Below are 22,165 nucleotides of genomic sequence, written 5' to 3' on the forward strand. Positions count from 1 at the left end.
TAGGAAGAAAGCAGCTAGAACTGACAGGTCACTGGGCCCGTTCGGGGCGGCATGACCCGAAGTTGCTCTCTGAACAACCCCTCAGGGTCAGCACAGCAGGTACCGTTTCATATCATCATCACACAGTAAAAGCTGCCAGGCTTGGCAGCAGGAGCGAGAACACGCTGGGCCAGCGCTGGGTGGGGTGGGTGTGGGAGGCAGTTATATAATTAGCCAGTTCCTGGGCTTTCCTCCCCCGGCAGGGCAGCCCTCACGAGCCGAGCCTCGAGACTCAACCCCAAATAGCTCCAGGAAAAAACCCGGACCGAAGGTGAACCCAGGAGTTCGTCACGAAGATTACATAAGTGGCAGACTCCTGGCAGGAGCAGAGCGTGTCCGGGAGACTCGCACCCCGATTGGCTGTCGGGAGGCGGCACTGGACACGTGCGTCAGCCTAGCGTCAGCGTGGCGTCATGGGGTTGGGAGGGACTTAGTGGGAAGAGGCGTGTCCAGCTGCTCAGAGGGCTCGTGGATTGGCTGAGAGGCGCAGGAGCCCTCCCTCCGGGCCGGCCTGAGGGCGGCGCCTCGTTCCGGGTGCCCGCGTTGGCTACCGGCTTCACAAAGATGATCATGGCAGCTCGGACCAGTCAGAGGGCCCTGGCGAGGGTGGCATCGGGGTGCCATCCGAAGTCGACCACCGTGACGGAAGCCCCGGCGCGGGGGTCTGCGCGCGACGTCAGGTAGCGAGCGGAGGTTTTCCGGGCGGCGGGTTCGGGACGGGCCTGTGGCCGGGGCGCTGACCCTAGTCGGCTCCGGAGACTCGGGGCGCGGCGCTCGGCCGGCTGGTCTGCGTGCACCTCATATTATCGGGGTGAGTCAGCGACGAGACGGCCGTGGGAGCACCGACAAGCAGCCGAGTCTCCGGCTCCCGCCCTTCCGGTCTCCAAGAGGTGGGCGGCGGCCGTCGGGAAAGTTTAACTGCGCCCCAGAGCGCCGGCTCCGGGGCCGTGGGAGTGCGTGTCCTGGCGGTGAACCGCCTGTCAGACGCTCTCTCACTTGCTGTGGAGTTCTTTGACCCCGGCCACTCAGCGCTTGCAAAATGAAACACAGCCAACAAAGAGGACCTGTTGTTTTTTTCACTACACTGTAACTTTGAGGTCCTGTAACCTTGAAGATGGCTCTGTCCTCGGTTTTCCTGCTTGGTCCTTTAGGTGGAGATGAACCTAGAGACCTGAAGGACACTATAAGTCTACTGTGCAGTTTTCTATTACAAATAAGACAGTAATAAAGTATTCTCAAAAATTAAAATTAACTCGGAGTGGCGGCTCACACCTGTAATTTTAGCAGTAAAGCCAAGTTAGTATCGCGGTGGGTTCAAGGCCAACCCGAACTACAAAGTGAGCCCCCGTCCCAGGACCAAAAAAGGAAAATTGGTATTTGAGATGAATCAACATGTATACATTACAGAGGAGAAAGTCCAACTCTTGCCTGGGCTTCAGAACATTTCGGTTGAATGAAGACTTTAAAATGTCAGCCAAGAGGCCAGGTCTGGTGCTTTGGAGGCCAGCCTGGTCTGTGTAGCTAGTTGCACATCAGCCAGAGCTACAAGGTAAGATTTGTCTCAAAAACAAACAGAAACTAGCAACCATGCTACATCTCCAAATCTTACACAAACATGTTGAAACTGTGAAATCAGGTAGTTTATCCTCAAAAGATAGCTTTTCAAAAGCAGGACATACTGCTTATATTACTGATTAAATGTTGCTTTGCTGCTATGGTCCGAGGCTCATGCTCAGAAAGTCCATACCAGTCTCAGCCTGGGAAATACCAAGTGACTGGATCTAAAAAAAAAAAAAAAAAAGGCAACAAAAATGGTATATAAATGCATAAAAGTATTACATTATCTTGTGTTCTGGCCTTTAATGTAATAGGTTATTTGAAAGAGTAGTTTTGGAATATTAGTGATTAAAAAGTGTGTTTTCAATATGTTACAGTACTCACTTGTTAGCTTGACTGTGTATGTAGCTAGTTGTATGGGGCAGGTGAAGGGAGAGGTACTGGATCTAACCCAGGGCCATGAACATGCCAACCAGCTCTATCATTGAGCTCTCAACCCCTAACGCTTAATAGTGTGTGAAATAGATGTATTGCCCAGAGCAGTATAACCAAATAGGCATACTGATCAGGAAACCTGTTAATTTGTTTTAAGCATGTGTGGTTTTCTTAGGCGTATGATCAGGATTAGGTAAGGGTGTCTTGTGGGGCTTAAGAAACCAATGTGTGAATTTGTTACAAAACCTGGTATTGTATATAAATTTCCCACTCAACTTGACTCCAAGGTCTTCTCTTTAGGAACAGGCATCTTAGTAATTTTTGTGTGTCTTTCTTCTGGCAGGAATTCAGGGCCTTAAGCATGGTAGGCAAATGTTCTGCCTGTGAGCAACATTTTTTTTTAAGAGACAAGAGTCCCATGGTGTAGCCCTGACTGGCCTGGAACAGGCAGAGATCCACCTGCCTCTTGAGTATTGGGATTGAAGACAAGTATGCCATCATACCTGGACCCTCTACTATCTAAGAACAAGTCTCATATATACCTTCAACTCCAGCTCGAGGAGAGCCAAGGCCTCTAGCCTTCTCAGTCACCAGTACTCACAAGCACATACCCATACACAGACACATGCTCATAATTACAAATAGAATTTTAAAAAGGCTTATTATCAAGGTTGGTTATGCATGCCTGTAATCCTAGCACTGGAGGAGACTGACACACAGGATTTCAAGGTCAAGCCATTCCAGGTCTACACAGAATGAGATTCTGTCTCAAAAACAAAAGCAAAAGAGATAGGAGTAGAAGCAGGTGGAGCTTTGCTAGTTCAAGGCCATCCTACTCTACCTAGCAAGTTCCAGGCTAGCTAGGACTGAACCTAGAAAATGAACAGCTAGGCAGTTTGCAGACTAGATTTTCGTTTTGTGTGTGTCTTTGCTGTAAACTAATTTGGTACAGATTTTATGTTATTTTCATAAATGCTCATTGTCATTGTATTTATGGTTTTTTTTCCCCTTGGAAACAGGATCTCACTATATATCTCTGGCTGTCCTGGAATTCTCTCTGTAGAATAGGCTGGTCTTGAACTCACAAAGATCAACCTGCCTCTGCCTCCAGTCTTTCAGTAGAACACAGAGCTTACTCATAGGTCTAGTGTGGAAGCCCAACTTCTCCTTCTGAGCACTAGGTGGGCCCCAGTTGTAGGGGATCTGAACTATTAAGTTCTTTAACTGAGCCATCTCCTCCCTACCCACTTCCTTTTTCTGCTTGAGCTTGGGTGGGAGGCTGTTTGTAGCGAGCATAGGCAACTTACCAGGGGTTATACCACCCAAGCAAAGAACTGCCAGCAGTCCCTCGAGGGATGGAACCTCACGAATACCTTCTCCATCCGTGATGAAATACTGAAAGGCTCATTTTTTTTTTAAAGATTTGTTTATGTATGTGAGTGCTCTGTCTGCATGTTTGTCTGTAAACTAGAAGAGGGCATCAGATTCCATTATTATAGATTGTTGTGAGCCACCCCGTGGTTGCTGGGAATTGAACTCAGGACCTCAAAGAGCAGCCAGTGCTCTTAAAGACTGAGCCATCTCTCCAGCACCCACTCCCCCTTTTTAAGGGCTGTTTTCCCCCCTGGATGTGTGTGTATGTGTATGTGCACCTGGATGAGTTTATGTACAGTAGAGGCCAGAGGGTGTATACTAATAGAATTACTCTGATCCCCATCTAGCTACAAGTGAATGAGACTTGAACTATGGTTTATTAGACTGTGAAGTTACTCCTAATAGGGATTGCCTCTAATCTAATTCTCTAATGCTATACTGGCTGCTTTTCCAACTGTGCTCCCCAAACTGCTGTTGGAATCTTCTGGGTTCTTTCTGCTCTAGCAGTCTGGTGTCTTGGGGAGGTATTTTATTCTGATACCTGCTGCTGGTCCATTATGACTACTGAAGACTTCCTGTTCTCTCTTTCTTCTCCTCCTCTGTACTCCTTTGCACTCTTCCTTTCTCCTCCCCTGTGTCCACCCCAAGTCAGGTAACTCAAACTCCACCTCTCTGTATTCTCCCAGTAACTGGTTGTAGCCATTTTTATTTAACCAGCGTTGATTAAGGGTTGCACAGCAAAGGTGGTATACTTGGGAATTGCCCTCCCCCTTGGGGCAACCAGGTCTCAGGTACAGAATTAGCATTTGAATATATAGCAGCAGACCAACCCCCAACAAGAAGATGTTAGGAACCAGAGTAACAGATGGTTGTGAGCTACCTGGTGTGGATGCTGGGAACCCAACCTAGGTCCTCTGAAACAGCAGTAAGCACTCTAACTTAGGAGCCCCTGAAGGGCCTGGTTTTTGTGTTGGGAATCATAGCTGTAGAGAGTTCATGAGTGTAGCAGCCATCTTCTGCCCAGAAGACACTGTTTTGTGGAGTCCCTCTCCATCCTTCAGTTTTTAGATTGTTTACTACCGCTCTGCTTTCCCTGAGCCTTGGAGCCATTGGCATGTATTGAGTATTGCTTTTGCTACCCAACCTAAGCCCTGGGAATAGACCATGCTGCCAGCCTCTGTCCAGAGAATATTGGATCTGAGGATGAAAAACACAGACACACACAGTTGTTCAATTTCATCTTGCTTTATTGGCACAATTGCTGGGCACCCCCATTCTACCTTGCTAGTGTGCCCTTCCCAGAACTCCGAGCTCAGCACCCCAAATCTACACTCAACTTGCTCTACCTGCCACCTTCAGTTCCAGGTCATCATGCCCAGCCTCTCACCTGTAGAAGTGGCCTGTGGCTGTTCCGCCCGGGATCTCACATGGCTGGTTGGCTATTTTTCCTCTGAAGCATGGAACTCTCCCTTCCTCCCTCTCCTGAGTCTGCCAGCTTGCATGTGGGGTCCCAGAAGTGCCAACTATTACTTCTGCCCAACAGTTGGCTCATGGCTTCTTGACTGATTGATCAAGAACCAGTTGGGGAACACAGTATCTTAGCATCAGAACCACTCCTACAATCATAGATGTCCCATTTAGAATTGAGCACTCGTTAGTCTTTTATTCTTAGCACCTTAACTGGCTATGAGTTTCTCTATGAACTTTCACCCACTTGGGGGAAAAAAAAACCAACTTGTGTTTCATGTAAAACTAATTTTTATTCCCCAGAAGTAATTGTTGTCTGGGCTGTGTTCTGCCGTCATCTGCTAACCTAGACCTGGTCCTGGAAGCTTCGAGCCTCTGTACAAACTAATCTAAGCCTAGAATGTTTTCAGCCTCTGAGACTTACTGCTGCACAAACTCTTTTCTTTCTGAGCTCTGATTGGCTGGTCAACTCAGCTGTTGTGGCTCAAAATCCTCTCCAAGCTGACTGATTCAATCTGGCTTCTCTCTCAGCCTCTGACTGAATTGCTCTGCTTGGCCTCATACTAACTCTAGCCATCTGTTCTAATTTTCTGACTCATTCTCATTCTTTGGCTCTTTCTGTCTTCATCTGTGTCTAGTTTGTTCTCTCTCTGCAATCTATCTCTGTGCAACTCTCCTGGTAAAGCTGTCCCCTCTCTCTCCCTTCCTCCCTCCCCTCCCCCAATCTCTATACTGCTCTTTCTTAAGTAGCTTTCCTTTCCTCTCTCCTTGTGAGAGTTGGGCATATCTTGTTCTGTCAAATATTTCTCTAATTTATTACTTTGTTTGCCACTTGGTTCATAGTATGATCAAATATCCTGCAATAGTCTCAGAGGCTGAATGCAGCAGTAAATTAAGGGTATAATTGAAAGTATTTAGAAAACAGTTGACAACATGTCCACTTAGCAAAACAATAAGTGCCATGCTAAGCCTGTGACCTTGCAGATTCACAGTACCAGGCATGAGTTTCTTCCTGTGGAGAAGGCCTCCAATCCAACCAGAAAACAGTCCACTACCTCCTACACAGTAGTCATACCAAGATTGCACTAGAGAGCATATCTTGCCTGGTAAGTTGTTATTGTAGCTCACAGGGTTTTCAGATGGGTAATACTATTAGTGACTTGGTCCATAGCAACTTTCCTGCACTTTGAAAGTTAGCTGTCTGCTGGGTAGTGGTGGTGCACACCTTTAATCCCAGCACTTGGGAGGCAGAGGCAGGCAGATTTCTGAGTTCAAGGCCAGCCTGGTCTACAGAGTGGGTTCCAGGACAGCCAGGGCTACACAGAGAAACCTTGTCTCAAAAAACCAAAAAAAAAAAAAGAAAAAAGAAAAAAAAAAAAGAAAGAAAAAAGAAAGGTGCTATCAGTGAAGAGGAAGCTCCCAACTCAGTTTCAGCTTGATTTCTCTGTCTTGCAACCACATGCTGGTCTGTACACAAGACTGGCCGGATGCTATCTGCTATCTGCAGAGATCTGCAGGGACTCTGGCCCGGCTGGAGTGGCCCAGGAGCTGCATTCGCCCAAGGAGGAGGGAGGAGTTGAATTGAGGCTGCTCTCTTCTGCAGCTTGTTTTTCTGGAGCTGGTGGGTGCTTGAAGACAAGCCAGTGAAGGTGCAGTGGCTAGGAACCAAGGTGGGGCTGCCATTCGGGAAGTGACCACAGTAGGCCCAGGCGGTTTTCATGGGACAAAAGCTTCAGGAGTGAACTCTCTTCTCCCAAAAGCTCTCAGATGTTCCTTGATGAAACAATTCCTGCCACTTTATTTCTTCTGGATGGGGTGTGTAGGGGTCTAACAGCAGATGCTTTCTATTGGCCTGCTCTGAGATGTTAGGCATGCCTCATCTGTCTGTGGATCCTCCCCATGGGGTGCTGTGGTCACATGACAGGGGCCTGGTCAGAGCAGCTGAAGAGCCAGCCTATCTTCCTTCTGAACCCACTCAGCCTTACCAAGTTTTCTGGCACAGTCCACTGCCACCCTACAACCATATAGTTAGTTTCTCTCTTCCTTTGTTGTCTGTGTATACCTTGTGTGTGTGAGAGAGAGATGGGGGCGACCACTAGCTTCCAGGGCATCCCTTGGCTCTGCCACCCATCTCTCCAGAAGTGTGCAGGGATACAGCATGCTCTGTGCATCTGACTTCCATGTGGAGTTTTGGGAACTGAGAGCCTCTTGCTTGGATGGCAGCTGCTTTACCCACTGAACCATCTCTTCAGCCTCTGGGTTGGTTTTTCTTAATACTCTTCCTCCTGGCCTGTTATGCTGCTCCTACATTGCTGTTCATTTTGTTTTGTTTTGTTTGGGACACATTCTCATGTAGTCCCATCTGACCTCAAACTTTCTCTGTATTGAATGGCCTTAAGCCCCAATCCTCCTTACTGTTGGGAATACAGGTGTCTGCCCTGAGTCCCGATGCTTGTTTGTTGAGACTGGGTCTCCTTGTCTGGTTTCGGCTTCCTGGACTACACTCTGCATACCAGGCTGTCCATGAAGTTTTGCTGATCTTCCTCCCGCTGCGTTTCAAAGTGCTGGGATTGCAGGATTGTACTGGGATGCCAGGCTGTTAGTCTGTTTTAGTGTCCAGCTGTTGCTAAGCATTTTTCCTGTCACCTAGAATGCCTGCTACACCGCCCCCATTTGTTTGCATTATTCACATATAAGTATGTTTCTATATTCCTATGTATTTCATTTTACTATTGAGCTATTGCCCCAGCCCATTTTATCTTGAGACAGACTTTTACTAAGTTCTCCAGGCTGGCCTTAAAGTCAAGCTATTGCCTTAACTTCCTGAATATTTGAGATTACGGGCCTATGCCAGTAAGCACAGTGCTATTTATTTATTTATTTATTTATTTATTTATTTATTTTAAAGATTTATTTATTTATTATATGTAAGTACACTGTAGCTATACTTCAGACACTCCAGAAGAGGGCGCCAGATCTCGTTACGGATGGTTGTAAGCCACCATGTGGTTGCTGGGATTTGAACTCTGGACCTTCAGAAGAGCAGTCGGGTGCTCTTACCCACTGAGCCATCTCACCAGCCCCGCTATTTATTACAAAGCCACTAAAACGGGGCTTTCAGGGGCATCTTTTCTGAAGATTCTGATCACCTGTGCCCACACTCGTTTTTAGCACTTTTAAAAAATGGTTTAAGTGTTCTGTATTTGTGTGTATGTGAAGGTCAGAGGACAACATGGTGGAGTTGGCTCTCTCCTTTTGTGTTTACGCAGGTTTTAGGGATTCTCATGGTTTTGAGTTAATGCTTTTGCTTGCTGAGTTTTCTTGCTGGTCTCTTGACACATTCTTCTTAAATTTTGTGCATATATGTGGGGGTGTGTGTGAGTATGTACAGAGGAGTGTAGGTGCTCTCAACTCCTAAAGAGGGTTCAGCTCTCCTGGAGCTAGAGTTGCAGGGAATTGTGAGCTGCCGGAGTTGCGTTCTGAGAACTGAACTCCAGTCTCTGTTGATCAGTGTATACTGTTAAATGCTGAACCATCTCTCTAGTACACACTTTAAAAAAAAAGCTTTATTTTTAGTTATGTGTCTGTATCTGTGTGTGAATGTCGATGTGTGAGTGCAGTGCCCTTTGGATTCCTAGCTCCAGTGCCATCTTTGTAAGGCTCACACTTACTGTTCACTGTGATAACTGTAGTGATTAACAGTCAAGCATGGCATAAGAGCTGTATGCATGTGAAGTAAGAGCTTATTAGTGTGTAGACTAATAATGGTTGGAGAGTATAAAATAGTTATCTACTACACTTGTTAGAAAAGGGTGAGCAGGAGCATGGCTGGCATCTCTATGCAGATTCAGCTCAGACAGACAGCACTGTGTGACAGGACAGACGTCCTATAAGACAGGGATGCTGGAATAAATGATTAGGGAGCCAAAGGGTCAGCAGTTCTGATGGCCACCATAGTCTAGATTGGAGACTGAGACCTGGCTTCAGGTCTCATTAGTCTGGAGCAGGAGTCAGGAAATTCCCCAGAACCCACTGGGAAGCAACTTGGGTGTATAAGATGGGCTGAATAATAGATGGAGAATATACTTAGCAAGCCTATGACAAGAGGATGTTATAATACACAGGTACCAGCTGAAGTCAGGTCTGAGATGGTAACTACACTGCCAGCTGAGGATTTTATTTCTTTATGTTGTCTAGGACATATATCTTCAGAATCTATGCCTATGTCTTCAGGACTGCTCTAAAATAGCAAACTTCTGGAATATGATTGCCTATTATAATGCCTGTATACTTTGTTGTTGAGTTTTTATCTGAAGTGCTTTAACTGTTGTGTTTTAGATACTTAGCTGCCTGTGGTATCCTGATGAACAGAACTCTTCCACCATGTGCCTCAATTTCGCCTAAAGAGATCTGTGCGAGAACCTTCTTCAAAATCACTGCACCATTAGTAAATAAACGAAAGGAGTATTCAGAGAGAAGAATTATAGGGTTTGTATATAGTAATTTTATTAAAGCACACTTGTACATTTTTATAGAGTAGCATGCTGCTTTCTCTCTTTCTACAGATCACACACTATGTAAGCCTGTCTATAGCCCTTGCTGTTTTATACATACTGTTAAAAAACTGTAATATTGGACTGGAGAGATGACTCAGCGGTTAAGAGCACTGACTGCTTTCCAGAAGTCCTGAGTTCAATTCCCAGCAACCACATAGTGGCTCATCTGTAATGGGATCTGATGCCCTCTTTTGGTGTGTCTGAATATAGCTACAGTGTACTCATATACATTAGGTAAATCTTTTTTTAAAAAAGGAGAGAGTGCCATTAAAAAAAAAGACTGTAATGTTATATTAACTATATAGGATAAATTTGACCATGACATTTAAAGGAAATAATTTATGATTTATATTTTTTTTGTTATTCTTTCATGATTATAGAGACTAAATATGAAGGCTCAAATTCTGTAGAAAGCCAAAATACCCCCTTGTGTTGAGGGGTGGGGCTGAAGGCAGTTTCTCTGTGTAGCCCTGGCTGGCCTCACACTCAGATTTCTGCTTGCTGCTGCCTCTCTAGTGCTGGGATTAAAGGTGTGTACCACTACCACCACCCTGTTCAAAATACTTTTTTTGTAATTTATGGCTAAATTATAATTGTGTGGTAAGTTATATTTTAACTGTGTCCAGCATTTATTTATTTACTTATTTGGGTTTTGAGAAAGGGTTCTGCTGTGTAGCACTGGCTGGCCTGGTACTTGATTGTGTAGGAAAGCCAGGCTTGAGCTCTTGGCAACCCTCCTACCAGAGCCTCTTAGAGTGTTAGCATTATAGGTATGTGCTACCATGCTTCCTTGTCTTTATGAGCAAGAACAGGAACTGTCTGGCTCTCGGTCAGTTTGCCCTTTTATCTCTATTCAAAGAGTTTATTGTTATTTGGTCATTGTCTTAGTTACTGGTCTATTGGTATGAAGAGACACCATGACCTAGGCAACTCTTAAAAAAGAAAGCGTTTAATTGGGGTCTTGCTAACAATTTCAGAGGTTCAGTTCATTATCATCCTGTCAGGAGGCATAGCATGAGGCTTGGCAGACTTAGTGCTGGAGTAGTTGAGAGCTACATCCTGATTTGCAGGCAGAGAGAGAACTTGGGCCCGCCATAGACTTTTGAAACCTGAAAGTCCATGCCCAGGGATACACTTTCTCCAGCAAGGCCACACTCACATCAACAAGGCACCATTCCTCCAAATTGTTCTAATCTTTCTCAGATAGTACCAGTTTTTGATGATTCAGCATTCAAATCTATGAGTTTATGGGGACCATTTTGATTCAAACCATCATAGTCATTCTCGAGCCCTGAAATTTTTGTTTAATTTGGTTTTGGTATTTTATATTTCTATGCTGGAGTTTTCTAACTGGTTATCGTTAATATAAAAAAGGTATTGATTTTTCTGTTTCTTAGTAGGCTATATTACTGCACTCTGATTTTTTTGAGTGTATGTGGGATAGAGGTATGTGCACGCAAGTGCAGGTATCACTGGAGTCCAGAAGCAGGTGTTCTGGAACAGATAATGTGAGGTGCCCAGTACGGGTGCTGGGAATTAAACTCAGGCTCTCAGCAAGAACGGCTGCATTCTTAACCCCTGGGTTGATTCTTAGGGATTGAAACTCATCAGTATGTATCCTTCAGGGAGTTGTTACAGCAGCATTTTTGTGATCCTAACGGGACCGCTTCTAGATGAGAATTATGATTTTCCCTCCTCTTCTTTGCCAAGTAATATGATTATAATAAATTTTTATATGAAACCATGTATATATTGTTAAATGAGTTGCTCTGTACCCAGAGTTTCATGCATGCTAAAGCAAGGGCTCTACCAACTGAGCTATGTCCTCAGCTCTTGCTTTTTTTTCTTTTTCTGTTTTTTTCCCTTCTTTTCAGTCTCTAGTAGTCCAGGCTGGCCTTAAACTCAATCTGTAATGGGTAACTTTGAGCTCTTGTTCCTCCTGCTTTAATTTCAATTTCTCTGGTATAGTGGTATTAAAATCCTGAACCACCATGCCTTTTGTTTGAGACAGAGGCTCAGTTACTATGTAGCTCTGGCTGGCCTGGACCTTGCTATATAGACCAGACTGACCTCAGACTCACAGAGATCCATATGCCTCTGTCTCCTGGGAACAGAGATTAAAGACTGTGCCACCAAGCCTGGCCCTTGTTCTTTTTCAAATAGGGTCTTTTTATGTTGACCAGGTTTGTTCTTCCTGCCTCAGACTCTGGAGAAGTTCTTATTCTGTTGGAACTTAATACACACGTGTGTGCATGCGCGCACACACACACACACACACACACACACACAGAGACAGAAAGAGACACACACAGAGACAGAGACAGAGGTGGGGTGTGGAGGGTGTCGGGCATGTGCGGTCTTACTGGCCTAAAATCGTGAACTTTGTTGCCTTAGCTTCTCCAGAGTTGGGCTTACAGGCGAACCCGACCATACCCAATGAAACAATTTTAAATGTTGACAGTAATTAAAAATTTTTAAAGGACCCCTGAGGTTCCACTTGTGACCTCTGCCATATATGCCTATTATAGTCTTTTTACTTCCTGTGTTGCCATTCCATCATGTCGTTTATTTATATTCTTTTTAAAACTCATCTCATAGAACTAGTTGTTAACAGTATTTTATCTTTCTTTTTAGGTACTCAATGCAAGAAATGTATGACGTAGTATCAGGAATGGAGGACTATCAGCATTTCGTTCCCTGGTGTAAAAAGTCAGATATAATATCAAGGCGGTCTGGATACTGTAAAACCAGATTAGAAGTTGGGTTCCCCCCTGTTCTGGAGAGATACACATCAATAGTAACCTTGGTAAAACCGCATTTGGTAAAGGTAAGGGTTTCTTTTGCTGAAGACTGCTAGATCACCAGATAGGTCATCTGGCCCACACAAGAGAGAAATGGTTTCATTTTTGCCCTGTTAAAACAGGACATGGTAGCACATGCCTGCAATCCTAACAGTAAAGAGGCTTAGACAAGTGGATTCTAAATTTGAGGCTAGCTAGCTATAAAGCAAGCGTATCTTAAAAAGAAAGAAAGAAAAATTAACATATTTAATATTTTCAATGTATGACTTTACCATACAATGGGTGAAATAGGTTTGTTGAATGCACACACACACATGAGTTTGTTTTGTGTAAGTTGGAGGAGTGGTGGTAAGACAGTGAGCAGTCAAAGAAGTGTTAAGAAGGGGATGTGAGCAGAGAGATGGCTCCGTGTTACGCTGCTCTTTCTGAGGACTTGCTTCAGTTCTCAGCACCCACGTGGTGGCTTGCTCCTGGCTGTGACAGCAGTTCCAAGGGATCCAAACCTGTCTTCTGGCCTCTGGGGACTGCATGCACTTGGTATAAATACATACATGCAGGCAAAAACATACATATAATGAATGAGTCTTTTTTATCCTCTAAATGTAAACTGTTAACACGGTTAAAAGTATCCTTATCCTGCCAGGTACTGTCACATCAGATTAACCGTGTTACCCTTGTCAGAGGACCATTTTTATGAAGAAAAGTACCCAGCCTTTTTTTTTTCTTTTTTCTTTTTCTTTTTTCTTTTTTTTTTTTTTTTTTTTTTTTTTCGGGCTTCACTTGGGCTGGTCTAAAATTTATCATAGACCAGGTTAGCCTCAAACTCCTAGAGTTTCACCTTCTGTTTTCTGGGTGCTGGAATTAAAGGTGCAAGTTCAAGGCCAGCTGAGTTCTTTAGGATAATGCCCGTCCTTCCGGGATTTATTTTAAGGTGTTATGGACGTGCATTCCGTCCTCCCTCCCCCCTTCCTTTTTTTTTTTCTTTGATTTTTATTGTTTTCTTTCATTTTTTTAGTGTGCACTGAAAAAAATCAGAAAAATTAGTCACAGCAAAGAATCAGAAGCAGACTTTGAGCAAAACTGTATAGAGAACTCTGAAATATAGAGTGAAGTCGAGGGTGTCTACGTCTCTCTTCTGGCCTTTGTGGGCGCTCACCTGAATGGATACACAGGCTACACATGATTCCACACAGCCTCACACAAACAAGCAGAGGTCAGGACGGATGGTCCAGTGGTCAAGCACACTGTGGCTCTTGCAAAGGCCCTTGCTTCCCGTTCTCAGCACTTACCTGCTTGCTCACAGCCATCTATAAATCCAGTTCCCGGGGATCTGATGCCCTCTTCTGACCTCTGTGGGTACCAGGCATGCATGCGGTGGACAGACATGCAGGCAGGAAAATAATTTACCCTACAGATGTGGACCAGACACTCTGTGAACTAGTCAGCCATTTCAGAGAGATGATACACAGTGTGTGTTGTTTTAAAACTTAAGGAAATGTGGTATAGTATTTTACCTTGTTCAGGATCACCTGTAAGTGACAGAACAGGAATTGCAGTTGGGTGGGGGTTCTCAGGTGGTAAAGCACTTTCTTGTCAAGTGTAAGGCCCTGAGTTTGGATCTCCAGCACTCACTGAGAGAGCTGGGAGTGGTGACATGGGTGGGAACCCCAGGACTGGAGGGCAGAGCCGGGGATCTCTTAGCTCATTTGTCAGCCTGCCTAGCCAGATTGATGAATCCCAGGGTCAGTGGGAGACTGTTTTAATTTCATGTTGCTATGGCCAAACACCTGACATGAAGCAGTTTAAGGGAGGGTTTGTTATGGCTTCCAGTTCAAGTGAACCCTTTCCTAAGGGTAGAGAAAACATGGCAGCTGGTGAAGTCATAGCAACAGAATTAGGCTCACTGGCTGCACTGCCTCTACAGTCAAGAATCAGGGAGCCGCCAAATGGTGCTGGTGCAGTAGGAGGGCCCGGAGGACCCAGGGGCCCAGGATTAGGAGGCCAAGACCGCTTCCTCGGAGGATTCGGCAGCAGTCTTAGGGGCCGAGGGGCTGGAAGTAAAGCTGAAGACAGGAGTGGATCCCTGTCACCAAGCTGGGCCGCCTGGTTAAGGATATGAAGATCAAGTCCTTGGAGGAGATCTACCTGTTCTCCATGCCCATTAAGGAGTCTGAGATCATTGACTTTTTCCTGGGTGCATCCCTAAAGGATGAAGTTCTGAAAATCATGCCAATGTAGAAGCAGACTCGGGCTGGCCAGCAGACCAGGTTCAAGGCATTCGTCGCTATTGGGGACTACAATGGTCACATTGGTCTGGGCGTTAAGTGCTCCAAGGAGGTTGCCACTGCCATCTTGGCCAAGCTTCCCATCGTCCCTGTGCGGAGAGGCTACTGGGGGAACAAGATTGGCAAGCCCCACACTGTTACATGAAAGGTGACAGGCTGCTGTGGCTCTTTGCTGGTGCGTCTCATTCCTGTCCTCAGAGGCACTGGCATTGTCTCTGTTCCTATGTCCAAGAAGCTACTGATGATGGCTGGTATAGATGACTGGTACACTTCAGCCAGAGGCTACACTGCCACCCTGGGCATCTTTGCCAAGGTCACCTTTGATGCCATCTCCAAGACCTACAGCTGCCTGACCCCTGACCTCTGGAAAGGGACCATCTTCACCAAGTCTCCTTATCAGGAATTCACTGATCATCTTGTGAAAACCCACACCAGAGTCTCTGGGTTCAGAGGACCCAGGTTCCAGCTGTGGCTACCACATAAGGGTTTTTATACAAGAAAAATAAATGAATTAAGTCTGCTAAAAAAAAAAAAAAACAATCAGGGAGCAACAGATGTCCGTACTTTAGTTCCTCCTCTTTATTAAGTCCAGGGTCCTGGTTCTGGGAATCATGCTACCCTGTTAACTTAATTAAATAATCTTTTATAGATAGGCCAGAGATTTGTCTCCAATGTGCTTCTACATCATAGAGACCCTCTCTCAAAAAGATGCATAGCAATTGAGAACAATGCCTGTGGCCAACACACATGAGCAATTACGTCCCCACAGAGCTAAGCACAATGGGTGAACACGTGCAAGAGAGAGCAGTTGGCAATCTTTTTCCCTTGTATTCATAGTAGATTCTTGCTCATATCAAAGGTATTTAACTTGTTCTTTTCTTTCCATTTTGTTCTAGGCATCTTGTACTGACGGGAAACTTTTCAATCATTTGGAGACTATTTGGCGTTTTAGCCCAGGTCTTCCTGGCTATCCAAGAACTTGTACCTTGGATTTTTCAGTAAGTCCATTGTAAAGTTCTTGTTTATGTGTGTGTGGGTCATAGCACCCAGGTAGAGGTCAGGGGTCAAGGGTTTGTTCTGTCTTTCTATCATATATGTCCCTGTTAAGTGTCACTGAGCTATCTTGCTAGCCCCAGTTTATGCATTTTTTTGGGGCAGGGTTTTGCTTGTAGCCTGGTCTAGATTGCAGTTTACTACAAAGCTTGGGCTGGCCTCAACTTGACTATCATCCTTTAGTCTCCTAAGTATTAGCAGATTATAGCAGATATAAACCACACAGCTAATGGTACCCATTTTGGTTTTGATTTGTTTTTAGTTTTGTTTTGGTTTTGGTTTTGTTTTTTTTTTTTAAAGATTTACTTATTTATTATATGTAAGTACACTGTAGCTGTCTTCAGACACTCCAGAAGAGGGCACCAGATCTCGTTACGGATGGTTGTTAGCCACCATGTGGTTGCTGGGATTTGAACTCTGGACCTTTCGAAGAGCAGTCGGGTGCTCTTACCCACTGAGCCATCTCACCAGCCCTTGGTTTTGTTTTTATTGTTTTTCCAGACACTGTTTCCCTATGTAACTTTGGCTGTTCTGGAACTCACTGTGTAAATCAGGCTGGCCTTGAACTCAAGAGATTCACCTGTCTCTGCCTCCTAAGTACTAGGTAAAGTGTTACACCACCACACCTAGTTTAATACACTTTAAAACCCAGAAGCTGTAATTATCTCCTGTAGAGAGAGTTTACAGTTTAAAAACATCTTAAATGTTTGAGTATTGAATGCTGTTTTCTACACCGTTACTTAATGAACATGTCATTTAATTGTTTTTTTGAGACAAGGCCTCATATACCCTAGGCTGGCCTCAAATTTAATACGTAGCTGAGGCTGCCCTTGAACTTCTAAGGTCCACCTGCTTGCTTTACAAGAGTGTTAGGATTACAGGCATGCACCACCATGCCTGGTTGCTTTTACATGGTAGTGAGATCAAATAAGGCTGCATGCTAGGTCAGCACTCTATCTACATATTCAGCCCCTAACACTTTTATTTTCTGCAATACTACTCATTCCTTCTGTATTTTCTCCAGTTTACAAATCCCTACATTATAAAACACGCCAGGACTGTGGGTGGAGCTCAGCGGGGAGTGTCTGCTTAGGATGCCTAGGCTCTGGGCTTAATCTTTCCTTCTTTCTTCCTTTCCTTTTCTTTCTTTCTTTCTTTCTTTCTTTCTTTCTTTCTTTCTTTCTTTCTTTCTTTCTTTCTCTTCTTTTTTTTTTTAAAGATTTATATATTTACTGTATGTATATGAGTACACCATTGCTCTCTTCACAGACACCAGAAGAGGGCATCAGATCCCATTACAGATGGTTGTGAGCCACCATGTGGTTGCTGGGAATTGAACTCAGGGCCTCTGGAAGAGCAGTCAGTGCTCTTAAACTGCTGAACCATCTCTCCAGCCCTCTCTTTTCTTTATTAATGTCTTAATTTTTTTTTAAAGCTTTGTTAGTAAGATGAAACTAACTGCCCACCCAATTTTTACAGAATGCGTTGTTAACATCGTCTTGTCCCCTGAGTACAGTTTGTTGGCAAGCTTTTAGTTGAGGTGCGCGTATGTCCAGATAGTTTTCTTTCATGAAGTTCCACCAATGTTTCATACCATAATTCTAACTTATTTTGTTAGTATGGAACTAAAATAGCTATTACCAATGCATATAAAGAGCACATGGAATTTTAGGACCTCTTTCACTGTGAGTCTTAGAGCCCATTGCAAGTGCCCCACTTTAGGGATGTATCTGCTAATGTATTTGTAAAGTAGGGGAAATTTGGGTCACCATTAAAAGGACTAGCCATTGTTGCTAAGTCTTACTAAGTTCCCAATAGTTGTTGTTTTTTTTTTTTTTAAAGATTTATTTATTTATTATATGTAAGTACACGGTAGTTGTCTTCAGACACTCCAGAAGAGGGAGTCAGATCTCATCACGGACGGTTGTGAGCCACCATGTGGTTGCTGGGATTTGAACTCCGGACCTTCGGAAGAGCAGTTGGGTGCTCTTACCCACTGAGCCATCTCACCAGCCCCCCCCAATAGTTGTTTTTAATGCAGGAAGTCATAGTCATGTTTTTTAGGATGGCCTGGTTAGTGACTCAAAGTATATTTTTTTATTTTATTTTATTTTATTTTATTTTATTTTTGGGGGTTTTTTTGAGACAGGGTTTTTCTGTGTAACCCTGGCTGTCCTGGAACTCACTCTGTAGACCAGGCTGGCCTCGAACTCAGAAATCCACCTGCCTCTACCTCCCGAGTGCTGGGATTAAAGGCGTGCGCCACCACACCTGGCATTATTTTATTTATTTATTTATTTATTTATTTAAAAAGTCACACCAACTCTTTTTTTTTTTTAAGATTTATTTATTTATTATATGTAAGTATACTGTAGCTGTCTTCAGACACTCCAGAAGAGGGCGCCATATCTCGTTACGGATGGTTGTGAGCCACCATGTGGTTGCTGGGATTTGAACTCTGGACCTTCGGAAGAGCAGTTGGGTGCTCTTACCCACTGAGCCATCTCACCAGCCCTTTTTTTTTTTTTTTTTTAAATTTTTAACACACTGATTAAAGCAGTATGGATTCACAAGGGGAAAAGCCATTAACTATACACTATGTCGTACATCTTAACTACACAGTATGTCCTATATCTTTATGAGGGTTTCAGACCCTCTTATGCTTTGAGTTTTTTGCCAACAGAAAAGCTACAGAGATTTTTCTTAAATGAAATTAGGTAGATACATTGAAAAACAAGCAAAACCAAACATATGTAATTTCACTATCTATTCAATACTAAAGACATTTAAACTTATTAGAAGTCTAAAATTAGCATCAGATTAAATCTATGTATTTCATATTAGATGCAGAAATAATATTGAACATGATTTTTAATTTAGAGGCTCCTGCCAGGTGTGATGGCATGTGCCTTTCATGCCAACACTGAGGGTACAGAGGCAGGCGATCTGTATGAGTTTAGGCCCAGCCTGGTACATAGTGAGTAAGTTCTAGGCCAGACAAGACTGCATGGTGAGACAGTAAATAAATAAATAAATAAATAAATAAATAAATAAATAAATAAAACAATCAATCTAGAATCTCCTAATTGTCTTGCTTATATCACTTCTGCTGTGGTAAATGCAAAGCCATTTCTAACTGGTTTCCCAAGAGGAAATGAGTTTTCTCTGTATTTGTGAGTCAGGTCTTAAATCCTAAGAAATGTTGGTAATTTAGGGTAAATGGTATATTCTTTTTTTTTTTTTTCCAGCTCTTGAATTACTTTCATTAAAAAGTTAAGAGCCAGGGCATGCCTGTAATTTCTGCAGTATTGTGGCTAAGGCAGAAGGACCACAAGCTGGAAGCCAAATAAAGCTGTACAGTTTAAACCCTGTCTCAGAAAAACAAAACAGTATAGCACATAGAGCCTTGGATGCACTCTGAAAGTGGACATTAATAGGATGATTGGAAATGCAAACAATCTGGATAGTTTAAATTATAGCATTTTACCTACTAACTAATAACTTTCTGATTTTGACAATTGTATGGTTATAAGACAAATAGGAAATTTTGGGGTGATGAGTATGTAAAAAAAATCCTTTATCTTGTTTCTGCTATTTTTTATTTTATTACATTTTAATTTATCACACGTGTAAAGGTCAGAGGACAGCTCAAGGGTGTCAGTTGTGTCTTTCTGACACGCAGGTCCTAAGGCTGAAACTGAGGTCATCTGGGTTAGCAGCAGCTGTGTTTACCCACTGAGCTCAGCATTACAAGAAAGTAATTTAGCCAGGTGTGGTGGCACACACTTTGAATCCCACACTCAGGAGGCAGAGGCAAGCTTATTTCTGTGTTCAAGGTTAGCATGGTCCACACAGGGAATTCCAGGGAAGCCAAGGCAACACAGTGAAACCCTGTCTCAAACAAACAAACAAACAAACAAAATTATTTAACAATGAAAAGCTAGAAGCCATTCTTCATGGTGTAGGCCTGTAATCCCAACTACTGGGGAAGTTAAAGCAAGAAGGAATTCAGTGCCTGCACTCAGTGACTTTGAACCTAGCCTAGACAACTTAGTGAGACCCTATCTCAAAAAAGTTGAGAGCTTGCCCAGTGTGTGAAAAGTCCCAATATCAAGAGCAAGAAAGAAAAAAAAAAAAAATACAGGGTAGTACTCAGAGTGTGGCTCACTGGAAGCTGTAGTTTGATGTCAGCATTGCAGTCGGTCCATCAGAGAAAGTTAAAGTATTTTAATATCCAGAGGATGTTAGGTTACAATACTACTGTTTAAAGTAAGTGCCTTGAATTCTGTCCAGAACAACAATGGGTATTAGAAAAGCTGTAACTCTTTGGCTGCCTGGTTGTGGTGACATGCATGTGCATGCATAGGCAATATCACTTTCCTACTGTTCCTGAGACCCAGGGTTTGGGTGTGTGTTGCACAGGCGCTCTACCACTAAGCTACATCACCAGATGTTCAAACTCTATCCCAGGCAGGTCTTGAACTTGGATCTCCAAGTAACTGGACCTAGAGACCTGAGGCACCATGGCCAGCTTTGCTCAGCCCTTGTTTATTTTTTCAGCTCAAGCTGGCCTGGAAGTCACTGTGTATACTAGGCTAGTGGTGAATTCCCAGTACTCATGCCTCAGCCTCCATGGGTGCTAGGATTATAGATGTGCCTAGCAAATGTGTAAAACAATTTTTAACATTTTCCTACAGATTTCTTTTGAATTCCGCTCCCTTCTGCACTCTCAGCTCGCTACACTGTTCTTCGATGAAGTTGTGAAACAAATGGTAGCAGCCTTTGAAAGAAGAGCATGTAAACTGTATGGTCCAGAGACAAACATACCTCGGGAATTAATGCTTCATGAAATTCACCACACCTAAGAGGAAAATACGAGCTGCCTCCACCTACTCTTGGCTAGTTTGTTCACTTCTAGGAAGTCCTTTCACCATCTATTGAGAAGTCAGAAAGGATTTGTTAAACCTGCCTTGATTCTAAGCCTGCTCCGTTGAAAATTTGCACATTGAACATGGACCCACTTTTACATAGAATTATTTCTTCAATTAAGTGTGACTCTTCAGTATCATGTACATTTGCAGGCTCCGTCCACCTTTGTAATAACGGATGTCATCACTGTTGCTAGGATACCACATTCCTCGTTTGAGTGTACAGATGTACAAGTCTTTTAAGTCTCACCTTAACATGAAAAGGTTAGCTAAGATACAATGTGTGTTATATTAACCATATCATGTTTAAGTTATTAGGTTCAGAGTATTTGTAACTTATTGTTATTCGGCATGCCATATGGCTTAGGGTATTTGTATAATCATATATTTATCATTAAAACTGTGATTTAAAGTATTGCTAATGAAGTCTTAGCACTTTGGGTATTTTAAATTGTTCTTAGGGTAGCAGTAGATGATTCAGTGTTGTGGGGAAGTTGTTTCCCAGATGTACTGAGTGGGGTTTTTGTTCTGTTTTTTTTTTTGTTTTGTTTTGTTTTTTGTTTATTTGGTGAGTGGTCCAGAGCTCTGAGCTACTTTTCTAGACATTTGAAACTTCCTTCCGGATGCTTTGTGCTGATTGTGTGTCAAAATTTTGTCTGCCACTGTAGGCAACAGATAAGTAAGTAGTTAATTTGTCTCCAGCACTGCACAAGGCATTTTCTATTTATTGTGCATATTCACTTTCAATAATATTCTGAACTGATTTTTTTAAAAAAAAACACAAATCAGTATAAAGGCTGAAGTCATGACTTAATAAAGTTAAATTGTTTATTTTTGTATAGTGACTTTGGTTATTTAAATCTTTTTGTTTTTTATTTGGTTTTCATGATATGGTCTCTCTATGTAATATCCCTGGCTGCCTTGGAACTCACTCTGTAGACCAGGCTGGCCTCTAACTCACAGAGATCCTCCTGCCTCTGCCTCTCTGCTGGGATTAAAGCATAGCTGCTATCACCACCACTGGCTGTTATTTTAATCTTTTCTGTATAGTTTTTATGTCTATTTGGACAGATGGTCTAGTTTGCTTCCCTGTTACTAATGAGCAAAAGCACTTGTGAGGAGTATGTTTATTTCAGCTTTCAGTTCACCGTTTATCACAGAGGGAAGCCAGGGCAGGAGATAAAGGCAGGAACTAAAGCAGAGACTAGGAGAATGGGCCTTCTGACTTGTTCCCTGTCTAGTGTTCAGTTAGTTTCTTATACACTGCAGACCCTGCTCAGGCATGGCATAGGCCACAGCAGCTTGTCAGGATGTCTCACAGACACACCCCCAGGTCAGTCAGATGACAGCAATTTTTTGACTAATACTTCCTCATCCCTGGTGACTAGGTGTGTGTGGCATTGACAGTTTCAGCAACCGAGACAATAAAAGTGCAATACTATAGAATATCATGTCTTACAAATACTTTCCTGGGTGCACTATTCATCTTCCATTTGATCCTCAGCACTGCCAGAACAAGGGGAAAACCTTCCATAGAGACAGAGAAATCTGAACTGAACACATTCTTTACTCAGTATTCTCTCCCTTCCTTTCACTCTGCAACCAAATCACCTCTGCATACTAAACTTCCAGCCACAGTGCTTTCAGCTATAATTGGTGCTTGTGGGAAT

General features: G+C 43.3%; 1 protein-coding gene across 1 annotated transcript; it reads left to right on the forward strand.

Moving 5' to 3' along the window:
• The first annotated feature begins 582 nt into the window (after positions 1-582).
• Coq10b (coenzyme Q10B) lies at positions 583-21,340 on the forward strand. The gene is made up of 5 exons (XM_021166588.3): positions 583-719; positions 9,211-9,360; positions 12,063-12,255; positions 15,411-15,512; positions 20,265-21,340. The coding sequence occupies exons 1-5, from the start codon at positions 604-606 to the stop codon at positions 20,430-20,432; spliced, it is 729 nt and encodes a 242-aa protein (XP_021022247.1). The 5' UTR covers positions 583-603; the 3' UTR covers positions 20,433-21,340.
• Positions 21,341-22,165: the final 825 nt, after the last annotated feature.

This window comes from Mus caroli, unplaced genomic scaffold (genome assembly GCF_978045245.1).
Source record: "Mus caroli unplaced genomic scaffold, Mus_caroli_1 scaffold_1, whole genome shotgun sequence".
In the NCBI taxonomy this organism is placed as follows: Eukaryota; Metazoa; Chordata; class Mammalia; order Rodentia; family Muridae; genus Mus; species Mus caroli.